Source organism: Cyprinodon variegatus, unplaced genomic scaffold (genome assembly GCF_000732505.1).
Source record: "Cyprinodon variegatus isolate N-32 unplaced genomic scaffold, C_variegatus-1.0 Scaffold1230, whole genome shotgun sequence".
Lineage (NCBI taxonomy): Eukaryota > Metazoa > Chordata > Actinopteri > Cyprinodontiformes > Cyprinodontidae > Cyprinodon > Cyprinodon variegatus.
The window spans coordinates 76,907-92,536 of NW_015151683.1; the positions used below are offsets into that span (position 1 = coordinate 76,907).

Sequence of the window (15,630 nt, forward strand, 5' to 3'; positions counted from 1 at the left end):
TATCCTCTAATAAATATGTTTATCTCTATTATACAGATTTTTTTTAGCCAGTGTTTGAACCCTTTTGATAGCCTCTGTATTCTACTTAAATTAACAAAAAATACATTGTAGGGGATCCCAAGCATCAAACTAAAGATGTAAAATTTGTTGAAGGCTACTGTAGTTGTGAAAAACATCAGCGTTTACAAGATAAAAAGATAAGATAATCTAGAGGGATAACAGTATATTGTTTTGTCACTTCAATGATAATATCTCATTGGATTAATGTCTCCTACCCGTCACCATTCAGGTCGACCACAGCCACATCGTATCCAAATGACGACCCCAGTCCAGGACCATACAGAACCTGCTCAACCACAAGTTGTGAAGCGTCCTTCTTCATCAGGGCTACTATTCCTTTGTGCAACGCTCTCGGTGCTCCAGCCACCACAGTCAGGTTGCGGCTCTTCATGATGTGGTGACCCGTGTCCAGAGAGAACCCTTGAGGTCAATAAAGTATAATAAATGAAAACTATTTATAATGAGGATGTTAGAAGAAGTGAGCATCCTCTTCAGAAGATCATTAAACAAAAACAGTGTGTCTGGCAACCTATACTTTCATAGTATTCTAAGTGGACATTGTTACCGTTTCATGTGATTTTAAAAACAGCAAGACAATTGCCAGCATGAGGATCACTGCTTTTTCCTGGGTCCCAAAATTCACCACCACACAGAAATAACACGTCTTTACTTTTAAGAAAAAAAAGGCCTGCATGGGTTTAGATTTTCTGCTACTGGTTTGTTCCTTTATGCAGTAGAAGATGCTAAAAATATCAGCAAAGACACTATTTGATGCACCATCAGAAGTGTGTGTTTGAATTTAAAAGTATAATAAGCACATCCTCATAACTTTCCACACACAGAAGAATGAACTACATGAGGTGAATCTACTGTACTGCACACTATATGAATTAGGCTATCCGTCACAAAAGAGACTTGGAAAAGGTGGACTACTGTTTTCATTTTTTGATACAAGATTTGCTTTTGATAAGATATAACTCTAGGAATAACAGAATAACAAAAAATATATATAAAAAAAAAATTTTTTTTTTTTTTAAGTCAAAGTACTTTCATGAAGTACTCGATATTTAATCCCAAGTATCCAGCAATGAAGGCAAAGACTTAGACTACTGTACTATAGAGGCACTGTTTATAAACCTACAAACTATGATATCTGCAAATGTTACCTTATACGTTTCCCCTAGTTATTTCAGATTAAAACTTTTTCATTTATAAAGGATAACAAGTAACTCCATCAATTGTGAGGTTAGGAAATGTTTATTTTATCGATTAATCTGTGATCTACCTAATTGTCTTATGAAGAAAACTGCAGACCTGCATCTATCTTGATTAGTTATGTCTGGCTTAAGGTCGCTGCACCAGTGGAGTCTGGCTTTTCCTTTGTGGAATGGATGAATCCAGAATGCACTCCTCATGTCAAGTCATGTCTGGCTTTATCTCTTATTTAAATTAGAATGAACTCAGCTTTTGTGAAATAGGGGACAGGTCTCAAGTCTCTCACTGACACAATAACATCTGCTTTTGTCTTTTACCTCCTCCTCTTTTTTGTTTTCCACTGCAGCAACTTAAAGATTACACCATTCGAAAGCGTACATGTCACTGAATAGACAAGTTGCCTGTTCAGCAGGAATTGTTAATCACAAACGAAAAACATTAAATTTTTTTCAATAACATTTGTCGAATGTTCACATTAATCTGTCAAAATGTTATAGGCAAAAAGGCTTTCTGGTTAGGAGCATAACTTGTTTTACTTGCAGCAAAATGATCTTTGAATAAAAACCAGGCTCAATGGAGCTTCTGTCTTTAACAACATAAAGGTCCTTGGTTCAAACTCTAATCGGGCTGTTCCTACGTGGAGTTTACTTGTTCTCAGCATCCATGTGTGGGCTGTTTTAGTCACTATTATTCGTCTCAAAGTCTTAAAACCTTCGAGGTAGGACTGGGCGGATTTGCCTTCTATGTTAATTGCAATTTTCTTTGACCTGCTTTTAAGGTTTAATTGCAAATTTCCTTAACACCAACCACAAGTTTATTCATGTTTGGCTCTATCGTTTCATTGTTTTGATCTTCTTGAAATCTCTCCTGTGAAGAGTTCATTGTATTGAGACTTTGCTGTTGAGTTAAAGGCATGACTTGTACCTTACATGCATGGATCTGCCCAATCGCTGCAACTCTGTCTTACCTTCTGTGTGGCGGCAAACCCATGATAAGCGTATTACCATCACTTAAAGGCCTGGAGTGAGAATGTCAGTGTCCTACTTTCGGTACATGTAATGTGACCATAAATCAAGTGACTGTGAATTGGAAAATATGTGGGGTTTTCATTATTTTGCAGTTTTTTATGATATTGAATATGCACCTAACTATTCAGTCATACTTAGAGGACTTGCAAAATCAACTGTACTGCCATATGACAAGAATATTTTACCTCAGGTTCCAGATTTAATAGCTACAAAACGGTGCCGCAAAAGGTTTTAAAATAAACAAACAAATATTAGTAGGTAATGTACATGTTTTGATTATGTAAACTAGTTTGCTATTGTGATACTGAGTCATTCCTCCCTTCTTTTTTGCAGGTTACCATTTCTATAATCCTCATAGATAACAAAAAGTTAGCTCAGTTACACATTCACGGTATTGTCGACCTCTTAAAGATCTTGGGGATTCAGATCTGGTGATTGAGGAGGTAATTGAAGTAAAGTGACATTATTGTCATGTTTATGAATTCAGCTTCAAATGATCTGATCTTTCTAACACGGTGCATTATCCTGCTGGCAGTGGTTAGCTGAAGTACAGTAAGATCCTAAAGCCATAGGTAGGTTATGCACAGTAGCAATGCTCTGATCGGCTGTGTTGTTTTATGATGCTCACTTGGTACTAAGAGGCTCAGAGTAAACCATGATAATGTCTGATTTTCTTATAGAGCAAAGCTTCCCTCCTTACATACCTGCCAACAAAGTCAAATGTGTGCATCTTAGTAAAACCTTTATGGGATCATATACACGTGTTGCCTGGTATTACTTCTAATTTATTATATTTTTCCTATAGGATGCATGTCATTCTAAACAATGGGCTAAAAGGTTTGTTATAATATATTTTTATACAATTCTGCTAAGACATTTTTACCCGCTGAAAGTTGGAAACTAACATTACAAAGCAGGCCAATCGATACACAAACACAGACATATACAGCATGGTTTGTTATTGGATAACTCACCAAGGTAGCTGTTGGCTGATATATTTATATTTTCCTTAGTCTCATATGGGCCATCATTATATATCTCCCTCTCAATCAGAGTCATGTTTTGTTGCGCCACTTGCACGATCCCTGAAGAGAATTTCAGAGACCAAGGCAGAGGGTTTTGATCCAACAACACTGTTTGCAAAGAGCTGGAGTTCATTTGATAAGATAAATGCTGCCATATAATATATATAATAATTGTGACCTTTCCAGTTGTAAGCTCCTGGGGCTCCAAACACCACATAATGGTAGTCATTGGTGAAGGTGGTTTCCACACCCTGCTGACAGACTCCAAGGGATGTATGGTCAGGTCGTCCCCTGCCCTCACAGATTTTCCAGTCACCACCGTCCATATCAGCGGACTTGTTAATGGTCAAATCCTGACTAAAAAAGTAACATCGCCCTAGGACAGAATGGGATCCTGCGAGGCGCTTTTGATATCGGTGAGCACATGTCTGAAATAGCATAATCCAGTTTTTTACTATACAGAGAAAAAAGACACAAAGAACATTGGTAGTAAAAACATCTATTGTGACGTACCACAACCTTTCCCCCAGGTCCCTGACTCTGCACAGACACACCCATCCATTGGTCTTCTTTAATCTCTTGTGCTGGGTCCTCTTTGAATTGAGAAAAGATTTACAAATGGCATTATTTATACTGGTAGATAGGATGCTAGGTTAGCAGGCAAGTGGAATGACTCACCATCGTTATCGAATTCGACACGTTCACAGTTTTTGGACTTGCTGACATCACATTTGAAAAGGCCTCCAGTAATATTGGACTTTTGGTTTTTTAAAGCTCTGGCTCTGGGGGAACCGATCAACAACCTGAGAAAAAAACAAAAAGAGACAATTACATTGTCCTGTTTGTTATTTTCTAATATCATAATACTGCACTTAGTTTCCCTCAGAGGTGACACTTCTTATCAGGTATCAAATAACTATGAGAGATATAGCCCACTGACTAAATGCAAACAAGACTCTCGAAGCAGAGGGTCTCTGTGGTGCCAAACAGTAACCTCAGAAAGAGACAGCATCTCCTGACTCCAAGAGCACCTGAGCCAAAGATGGTCCAGAAGCATCCAGTTTGTAAAACTACACAAACCTGTGAGGTGAAGCCCAGCAGGCTGCAGTGCAAATACCCCACTAAAAGAGGGCCTAAGAGGTAAACCCTCCTCCAGTACAATATGCACTCAACCCTTGGGGAGGATGAAAACCTATGCAGCTGTAAGAGAGATGGCTTCTGCAATTCAGTGAGACAGCCTCTGACGAGACACGGGCTTTCCATTTTATGTGATCACCCATGACACAAATAGCTTGGCCCAGCCGACCTAGCACCTTATGTGGGCAGAACACTTGACCTCTTCAGAGAAAAGAGGTGGAGGATGGAAAGCCATAAGCTCAAAGGTAGGGCAACTATGGGCAGAATCCACCACCTTCGCCACAAACGCCAGGTTAGGGCACAGGCAGGCTTCAGAAAGCCCAGGAGCAAACTGTAAGCATAAAGAGCTTACAGACAAAGCCTGAAGCTTACTGATGTATTTTGCCATGGTCAGGGCAAGAAGCAAAGCCATCTTTAATGAGACTAACTTCAAATAGGGGGCTTCCAGGTGCTCAAATATGTAATGACAAAGCACCTCCATCACAACTGATAAATTCCAAAGTGGAACCAGGGATCTGGCAACAAGCAGCTGACGGCATGCCCCCTTCATGAAAACACTCACTAGTGGGTATTGCCTTACTAAGTTGTCTCCAAAACAAGGCAGGCAGAAATGGTTGCGAGATACACCTTCATAGTTAAGAAAACTTGTCAAGAACTTGTCAACTAACTCCTAGCAGGAAGCAAACATGACTCCAACACACAAATGCTGTATTATGTCCTGTGGCCAAAGCTTGGATTACAAACACAGAGCTATCAGGATAACTGAGAGACCATGTTCCCTCACTCAAGGCAGGGTGGGTAAAATCAGGCTGGAAATACATACAGTAGAGCATCTGGCCATGGATGTACGTGCAGCTGAGAGATGCGTCTTTGTCTTTCAGGGAGAACAATCTCGGACATTGCGTGATTTTGTAATGATCGGGCCCTGATAGCTCACCTTAATTGTTCATTTCTCTCACCTGCCTAACTCTGCTCAGTTTTCTAATTATCACTCATCTCATCCACCTGCGTCTGTTGCTTTATATTCGGTTTAGCCCAAGCCATTGGGGACAGATAATTGTTTTGGGTCTTGTGCTCTGTTTGGTCATTTTTGGTTTAGTTCTAAGGTTCGTGTCCTGCTTCCTGGCGGCCAGTGGATTGAGAGGGTTTTTGTATCCGTCTTGTCTTCTGATGGTGTCCTGGTCCTTCTCCGTGGAGCCCTCAGGGTTTTGGTTTCGGAAGAAGATCAGTTTTATTCCCATAAGCCTGGCTCCAAGGAGGATACCAGTATCAAGTCCTGCTGAAATCCTAATACAACGTCTTGTCTCTGTTCCCTCAAACACTGAGCCTGCTCATCTGCATCTGAGCCTGCCTGTTTGCATCTGTGCTTCTCCGTGGGGGCACACTTCTGGACACGTCTGACTTTGGACTCTGAACCTGCCTGAATGCTCTGTTGGATTCCTGGATCCTGGATCTGTCCATTCCTGTGAGGATCAGAACCCCTGACCGGACTGCAGACTCCTGCTTCCAGAATTACTCCTGCCTGCTCACTGGGGCTGCTGCATAGGGGACGCTCTGGATGGCTCAGAGCCGCATCTCGTTGACAGTGCATTGGCTTATCCCTCCTATGATTGAGAGGATGGACTGAACTGTTAAACCAGGTAAGTGACTCCCTCTGATATCATCTCCTGTTCAGATGACCGTGGTCACTTACCTGTGTTTCTCTTTAACCAGAGTGTCAGTGATTGAATTGGTGCCCTGCCCCCCTCCTGCTAGCTGCGAGCCGCAGATCCACAGCAGTGGGCATCTGTTCTGTCTGTTTATGTTTTTATTTTAATAAACGTTTTGAACTTTCCTACTGACTGTCTCACCTTGAATACTGGGTCCATCTATCCCATTTTAAGACAGTTTTCTCGCAAGGCAAAATAATCTGTGTTGATCCAGCCATACATCTGCCAAATTTCCTCCACCACTTGTGGGTGCAGAGTCCACTATTCGTACAGGGGGTTTCCCATGACAGGAGATGTGCACCCCTGTTCAAGTATCCCAGTGACTTAAGTTGCCCAGAGAGATAAGAGTCTAGTATTGCTTCACACAATTAGTCTCTGTATTAATCTGTCTGACTGTAGTCAAGACAGTGTTGCCTTTGCAACTGTAAGGGTTTATATTGACTGTATTTATCAAATCACAGACAGATGCTGATAAAAGGGTCTATTTTTCTACTGTTGAAGCGATTATCCTAACTGAAATTTATTATAGAAATGGTCTAAATACGTATTTTCTGATGGGTCGGAGAAAAAGTCAGTTCTCAGTGCTCTCATTGAGTTTCTAGGATCTGGCAACTCCTGAAGCTTTGTCCCACATAACTTCAGCCCTCTCCTATTGGTGGAAAATCCTACAGTGTCATGCTACCATTTTAACCAGAAGTAAATGTTTATATGTTTTGTCAATATTTATATGTTTTTAAACAGTCAGAACTTTAAATAAAAAACTAATTTATACACTGTATTTTCTTTCTGTAAAGCTAATTATTCTGCATTACTCTAGTATATATTACCTATATTATTTTTTGAAAACTATGTTTTGATATAATAATGTTGCAGCTATGGTGTTAAATACCAGATTGGAGCATCTTTGATTGAAATATACAGCCAGTAAAATAAGTATTGAACACACCCACATTCTTTACAGTAAATGTATTTCTAAAGGTGCCATTGATATGACATTTTCACCAAATGTTGATACAACCAAGGCAATCCACACATACAAAGACAAAAATCCATAGATGTCCAGAATTAAGTTATTTGTAACAAAGTGAAATGGCACACAGAAAAAGTATTGAACGTGTTAAGAAACGGAGCTGCAAAAAGGCATTAAAAAACCAAGACACCAGACGAAATCTCTCAGTGATTAGAAAGAAATCAGTCAGTGCAAATTAATATCAGCTGGTTCAGTCCCAAAGGATGGCCTATACAAAGGTGTCTCTGGTATCATATAAAAAACATCTCATGATGGGTAAAAATAAAGAGCTTTCTCAAGATAATGATGGCATTGGTTATAGAAGCATTTCTAAATTTCTGAATGTTACACTGAGCACTTCATAATTCAGAATTTGAAAGAACATAAAACACCATAAAACGAAAACGACTGGCTGCTCCTCACAAGATTTGGGTCAGAGAAGTGCAAAGAAATATCAGAATATTTGTCCAAGTGCCAAAGACCATATGTGGATAGCTTCAGAAAGACCTGGAATTTGCATGTGCAATTATTTCAAAGAAGACAATAAGTAATGCACTCAGCCGTCATGGCCTTTATGCATGCCCACTACGCAAGACTCCATTGCTGAAAAAATAGCATGTGGAAGTTCAATTAAAGTTTGCTGCAAAACAATTAGACAAGCCTGTGAAATAATGGAAGAATATATTCTGGTCAGATGAGACAAAATTTAACTCTTCGGATGTCATGATACAGATCACATTTGGAGGTCAAATAGCACTGCACATCACACCAAAAACACCACACAGACAGTGAAGTTTGGAGGTGGGAACATCATGGTGTGGGGCTGTTTTCTGGAGAAATTCAAATTATTGAAAGAAGGATTAATGGAAAAATGTACTGAGAAATACGTCATAAGAATCTGCTGCAATCTACCAGGATGATGAAGATGAAAGGAGGGTGGTCAGAAATGGTCAAAAAAGTATGATGAATCCATGTAGAACTTTAGCCCTTCCTTGCCATGATGTCTGTAGGGCGTGAGGATGTTGAGGAAGAATGGGCCAAATCCACACCTGAGCAATGCATGCAACTAATTTCCCATACAGGAGGTGTCTTCAACCTGTCAGTGCTAACAAAGGCTTTTGTACAAAGTATTAAATACATTTCAGTAAGTTTGTTCAATGCTTTTTCTCAATGTCATTTTACTTTATTACAAATAAATTAAATTCTGGACATATATTTTCTGATTTATTTGTACGTGATACATGGATTGTTACCAACATTTGGTGAAAAATTCATATCAATAGCACCTCCAGGAATATATTGACTAGAAAAATGATGCCGGGTTCTACACTTATTTTACCCGGTGTACTATGTGGAATGAAGCTAAGTAAGCCTCACCTTTGGATAGGGTCACTAAAATAAAAAAATGTTTTAAATAGTTTATTATTTATTGTTGCATAGTTGTATGTGTGTAACTTCGGCAGCTTTTTTTCCACTCCTTTTATGAGAGTTGTCAGCAGAGACCTCCAACTTTCCAATTCTGAAATATGGCTGCAGGAGGACTTCTGAAAACACTGCCATGCAACGCAAATCAAACTCAAAAGTAACACAGTTTCCTACAAGCTTACAGAGAGGCAAGTTGTTTAACTACGTGGGGTATTTGTGAAACTGATAGGAACAAAACCAAACTCAGAACATCAACAAACCATTTTCTCATACTCTTGCCTGAATTTTTAGTCTCTCAGTCAACAGTATTACATATAGTCTGTTAAACCACAACATCCGTTTTATTTCACACCTTTGAGCACATACCATACACCACTGTCTGTTTCCTGTCAGCAGTTTAACCATGTATTTTGGATGTTCAAGACACATTAAGAGACAGCAAGCTCAAAAACCCTGATGGTTGGCGGAAAAAAAAGTTCTGAAGGAAATATAAGCCAAGACATAATGCTGTTTTGATTCATTTTCCACTGAAACATTAATACAAAAACAAAGAGTAAATACAGCTTGAGTCAGGACCTAAACGTAATTATATCATAACTATATACTATATTAAAAGTTAAAATAGTCTGATCAGCTCTAATTATAAAAGTTGAAAATATGGTTTCATTCTATATGTAAAGAGGACGCACAAAATTACAACAGACACAACTTTTAGTCTTATTCATGTCAGAAATTTCGATTTCTTATAATCTAGTCATTTGCATTAACTGTAGAGTCATATTAAAAACTAAACAGACCTTTGTGCAGCCTTGAAGTTCTGGAGGGTAAAATAAAAACAACTCAGGATATTAGCTGTTAAACACAATGGTGGAGGGATGATTTAGGTTGTTGAGTATTTTAGAGAATTAAATGCAAAGCCATACATCGGCAAAGCCTGACTGAAAGTAGGCCAAAAGCAGACAATACAATTCAGTGCCTTCTCAACAATGCAGTTATTATGTCTAACCTCAGTCTGAACCCAAACTGCCTCAGAGATCCAACAAGGAGGACACTGTGCTTCATGACTGACTCATAGTGCAAGGGGAGATGATAATCAACACCCTTTTGGTTTCATCAAAGGATTTGTTAGACATTTCCTTAACAAGTTCATTAACTTCTGTTCGAAATGTGTTTGACAAGGAGTTAAACATAATCAAGCCCTTTGAACTATGTTAGCTTTTAGCAGTCCATACACACATAACTAGGATATTTGTAAAGGGGAATAAAAATGAAATTTTTTTTCTTGATTTGTACACAATAAAGTGGAAACGACAGCTGTTAAGTTAACTTTTGACGTACATTCAAAGCTGTGAAGAATGCGGAAAATAAAACCACATCCTAGTTTATGTTTCCAGTCTGAGTTTATTTTGCTGAAGCACCCGGTTGCATCAGGTTCATGAGCTTGTGGCAGATTCAAACTAGAGATTATCGTGGTACTCTGTCCAAAAGCAGAAATAGTTATAGGCTTATGTGTATATTATCTAAATACAGATAGAAAAGACAATATCTTGTTTTCTATTTTATTAGTGGATAGTACAAGTGAAAATGACCCAAGCGTTGGCCTGTATGATCGTAAAGAAAATGGAGACACCCAGAAAAAACGTTTGATGGTTGAATTAGAATTTCTTTAGCTAGAAAATGCTGATAATGAGAAAAGACAGGGTTCTCATGAATTGCGGAAAGTTATGGAATTTTGGGATAATTTTTTCCAGGAGCTAGAAATGTTATTGAAATTGAAATTTTCAGTACATTTAATAAAATGTTATATTTTTAGTTTTAGTTTAGTCCTAAAAACTTATATGTTAATCACTTTTAAGTAGTCAAAATTTGTACCAACATGTGGCGAGATGACACTTGTTTATCACCTGATAACAAAAATATATTGTCATGATCTACCCTGATAGCTCACCTAAATTACTCATGCCTTTCACCTGCTTAATTCTCTCCAGTTCCAAACGATCTCTGATCTCATCCACCTGCCGGTTTCTATTATATTGGTTTTCAGTTCCAGCTATCATTGCAGATCATTGTTTGGCTTCTGTTTGATTTCTGTTTCTCAGGTCGGTCAGTTTTGTTTATTTTAGTTAGCTCCAAAGTTCATGTCCCTGTTCCAGTTCTTCTTAAGCCAGTGTCCTCAGGAGAGTTATTTCCTCAAACAGTGGAGAGAGCTTTTCAGCATTTCACAGGACTCTGAACCTGTCCTCCAAGGTGCATTTCTGTCAGAGGTGAATGTTCGACGCACAGGACTCTGAACCTGTCCTCCAAGGTGCATTTCTGTCTGAGCTGGATGTTCGACGCACAGGACTCTGAACCTGCCTTTGTGCTCTGATGGATTCCTGGAACCTGGATCTGACCGTTCCAGTATGGACTGTACTGTAAAACCAGAATCAGTGATGGGTTGTGCTCCCCACCTGCAGTCGCTGCGGTCACAGTTCCACAGCAGCATGTTTCTGTTCAGTCTGTTTTTGTTGTAATAAACGTTTTGCTGTCTCACCTTGAATACTGTTTCCATTGGTCCCAGTTTCATGACATATATTTTCTTTTAAAGATAAACAACAAGAACCTATTTTGCCACTCGACCAAGCGAATGAGCCCAAAACAACCATAACTGATGACATAGGTTAGATTTTTTTTTTTTATGTTGAAACAATTAATCTTCTTTTACTGAATTTAGTTGACAATCATGATCATCATTAAGAGACTTGTATTACTTAACATTGGAATCTTAAATTCGACAAAAAATATATAGTAAGTAGGGATGTAAATGGTAATATTTTTGTATCCAAGCATCGATCCAACATCTGACGATCTGATGCATCAACACGTCCGCAAGAGTATCGATTCATGTTTTTTTTCTTCCTCCAGTCTATTTTTACCCATCTGCTGCTGGACGTAATTCGGGCTCCTGTGCTGTGGTGGCGCTAAACCTATTTTGCCCTCCTACTTCACTCCCTTTAGCCACTAACCTCTTTCCCCATGCACACAAACACTCGCCTAAACAGTAGACAAGACAGACATGGCGGAGATAGCGGATGTAAAAGAATAGCTAAGCAGGACAGAATTGGCGGAGGAAAAAGAAGATGACTTACACAACCCTTGCGGGTTCAAGTGTGGAAGTATTTCAGGTTCCGTAAATGAATGAGGTTTTCATAGGCCTAGGTGGAGTAAAACTTTGCTACTTATTTTATTTGCTGTCGTTTGAAACATTGTCTAGGCTGTTAGGTTAAAAACAAAACAAAAAAAACAATTAATTGAATTTAATCGTATGGTGGTGTATTCTGAAGTATCGAAAATAATCGAATCGTTGGGTCAGGAAATTGATGCTGAATTGAATCGCCATGATGGGTATGATTTACACCCCTAATGTTAAGGCTTTTTATACACAAGCTACATGTAGGCCCATTTACTGCTGTGCAGGAAACCACGCAAATTTAAATGTGAAAATATGTGACACAGATATCAACAGCCAAGGACCAATTCAGTCAAATGGATGACTCAGTAAAAGTCTAACTTGTAAAGAGCAGAAAACCATCCAAGACTTTCAATTTCCCTGCCAGGGTATTTTAAAGACAACCGAAGACTGGATATGTAACATATGACAAGTGGAGAGCATAAATAGAGTTTTAGGATGCCCAGAAAGAGTGACTGGCTGATATTCATGTTTTATTGTCTAAGAAAACCTAAAATAAATTCAACCTAAAAAAGAAAAGCTGTACATTCACCCACCAAATGTCCCATTCTTTAAGTCACAATAGTACATTTCTTCAAAGGCAGGAGAGGAAATCCTGCCCACCCTCGTCTTCCTCCCTGGGACCCTGCAGCCCCCTCCATAATACATAATCTATTTATCTGTTATGCAGCATTGGGGGTTTTCATTAGCTAAACGAGGATTCTCCAAATAAGGCAGGATGAAATTCTCCAGCAAAGACATGCAAATACACCACAGGAGTCTTAACTACGCAATATTAGTCTTAAAACTTTTCTTTAAACTCAATTACTGGGTCTGTGCTGCTGGGATAGAGGTTGGGTAATTTTAGCAAAAATACTGAGTAGTAAAAATTTGCCTAGTTTGTAAAGCTTAATCTTTTTGAACTGTAAGACCTATTCAAACTTCATTGAACCTCCCCTGCTGAATGGAGTTAAATCATGGTGAGAGGTTTAAAATTATGCACTTATGATACTGTTTTGGTTCACTTGGATAACTTAGCTATTTGCAGGTATGACGGCAGGCATAACTGTTGTTTCTAAACTGAGCTGTTTCTCAACTACTTTATTTAGATCTTTAGGGTATTACGCATAACTTCATGTGTGCATGGCATGTTTTTGCTATTATTTTGCATCCAGCTATAGGCAACATAAACAAATCTTATAATTGATGATTACTGTCTGCAGTCAAATGGGTTTTAAAATCCCTTATGGGTTACAGTTTTTGCAATTTTCACAATTGCAATACACAGTAGCATACACTTTGTCCCCCAAAAGCTACAAAAACATGGGTACTGCAAACTCCACTGTTTGCTGCACGTTTTCAACTGCTTACGGCCTATTTCTTTTTTTTTTCTTTTGAATTAATTTTTTGTGCTTGTATATTATGATATTTACATCACACATGTTTTTCCAGCTCGCTTTGCTGAATACTGCATCTTTGCGCCTGTCAGCCTCCGTACGTCAGGTTTTCAGTTATGCTTTGATTTATGTAATGCTGCGTTTGTTGTTAATATTTGTCTCATTTTTAATTTCTTAGTTTAACTCTTTCTTAGTGTCTTTTCTGTCATTTGTTGTTTATAATTTTTATGATTTATTTAGTCTTTGCTCTAGATTAATTGTCACCTAAGACTTTCTCAACCCCTGCTCTAACTGGATTGACCTCAGAGGGAAAATACCCCGTTGATGATTTCGGGATGCCTTTAATCTATCAGGTTACGTATTCACAGATGGTCATGCATGTCCAGTCTAACGGCCTTTTTCTCTGGTTTCACTGAAAAAATCTAGATAATTTACTCGCCATCTCATTCACCCAGGAGGTAACTGAATGGTTCTCCCGTATTCAAACAGGGATCCTCTTCAACACAGCCTAAAAACGTATTATTTTTTTTTTTAAACTAATCAAACCTTTATGGCAGAGAGATGTTTTGCTGCACCCATCAAAAAACAGGAACTTTTTTTTTTCATATATTCTCTTCTTCCCACCAAACAAAGTTAGCATGAAGGATTGCAGAAAGTCTTAATGCCTCTCCTCACATAAAGGATTTAGAATAATCCCATCAATGCAACCAGTGAAAGCTGGCAGAGATCTGCAGCTGCCAGCATGTATTACCAAACATTGTGTTTGAGAACATGAGAGCAGAAGAGACAGATGTGGTGAGTGTGGTGCATTGCTGGTTTCTTGAGATCATCAAGTGAAGAGGAACGAAAAGTATTGTTCCCACAGTAGTACACAGCTGTTCATACCTTTGCCTTTTTTTACTTACAGGACATGTAAAAACTGAAGGAGTTTTTACAGCAAGAAAGGTTCTGTTTTTCCTGTACTATAGTCCTACATAAAGATAAATAAGACTCATAAAATCCACCATGAGAAGACTAACTTTAGCGACAAATGCCAACTGAAATCAACACACATTTCTATAAAGTGGCTACCATGTGAATTATCTAAGCATGAACAGACTTTTTACAACAAACAAAATTTTTCTTGTTTTCTAAGAAACTATGACCATATATATTTTTTAATAAATTTAGAAAAACTACAGAAACAAACATGTTAACTTTGTTCAAGATGCATACATTTAAAAGAGAAAGAGAGGAAATATATCTAAAAAAGAACTGTTAGGCTAAATGTTTACATAGGTATGAAGAAGATTTTTATGCTCCAGGAATTGTCTATTTTTTCAGTTTTTTTCATATTTTTTTATTTTATTGTCATTACACAGTCACAAGTACAGAGCAAAATTACTCTCTGCATTTAATCCATCCCCTTTGGGGAGCAGTGGGCTGCCATTGTGCAGCACCCAGGGAGCAGTGTGGGATTAAGGGTCTTTGCTCAGGGACCCAGAGTGTCAGTTTGTGGGAGTGGGTCTTGAACTCAGAACCTCAGGATACCAAGCTCTATGCCCTAACCACTAGGTCACCACTCCCCTATTTTAAGTCTATAGGAATAAGCATTAATGATGTGGAGTTTTATCAATAAATATGTTATGGAAGAGATGCTCAGTGCAGGAGGCAGTCATGATCAAACCTAGAGAGAGAGAGAGAAGGCAGCTAGTTGCCATGAAGTCCTAATGAAAACCGGTAGAAATGCTTCGCTAACCAAGAAGTGACACTAAATTCTTAAGTTAGGCTTTCTGTCACACCTCTTGCTTGTTAATGAGTAACAGGTTTAAAGTGTGACTGATAATAAAAATAACTAACTGGAGATCAGACTGTTTTTCTGTGCATCCTTCCATGTCTGTAACTATATCCGACTAAAAGACCCACTGAAAAGCTTGAGAGAAGTTTGTCCGACATAAAACTTTGACATTTTTACATGAGCTTAGGAGTATGAACAGAAAAGATGCTTTTTTTAAAAACATGTTTCAGACTGAGCGATGCGGGAGGGAAAGCATGTCTTCCTACTGATTTAGTCTCGACATGAAGCGCATAGAAATTTCCAGCAGTTGTAATGCCATTAAATAAAGATGCCTCTAAAAAAGGAAGTTGTGTACTTCATGGCGCATGCGAAAATAAAGTGGTTTGTTCAGACTGTTAATGTTTAGCAATAGTTTTAGCAGAGATGAAGGTTATTACCACCTGCTTTTATATACTGTGACTAAGCTGTGTAGGATTGTTTCTTTCTAATACGATGAAACAACTTTAATCTATTGCTTTAAATTCCAGATTCTCTCCAAAGATTAAATCTACTTAACATGGCTAATGAAAGTACTCCATATACTGAAATGTGTCCAAACCTGTGAGTTATGTTTGTTAGTTATATTTGACTTAACTCTATA

At 38.4% G+C, this 15,630-nt stretch overlaps 1 protein-coding gene across 2 annotated transcripts in view; it reads right to left on the reverse strand.

Annotated features, from left to right (window-relative positions):
• LOC107102283 (integrin alpha-6-like) overlaps window positions 1-15,630 on the reverse strand; it is a 34,328-nt gene that overhangs the window by 15,223 nt on the left and 3,475 nt on the right. For both annotated transcript variants that reach the window (XM_015401523.1, XM_015401524.1), the window contains exons 2-6: window positions 4,007-4,131; window positions 3,842-3,921; window positions 3,507-3,756; window positions 3,278-3,388; window positions 276-480 (exon numbers count right to left, since the gene is read on the reverse strand). In XM_015401523.1, the coding sequence (XP_015257009.1) occupies window positions 276-480; window positions 3,278-3,388; window positions 3,507-3,756; window positions 3,842-3,921; window positions 4,007-4,131 (771 nt within the window). The remainder of the gene's footprint in view (window positions 1-275; window positions 481-3,277; window positions 3,389-3,506; window positions 3,757-3,841; window positions 3,922-4,006; window positions 4,132-15,630) is intronic.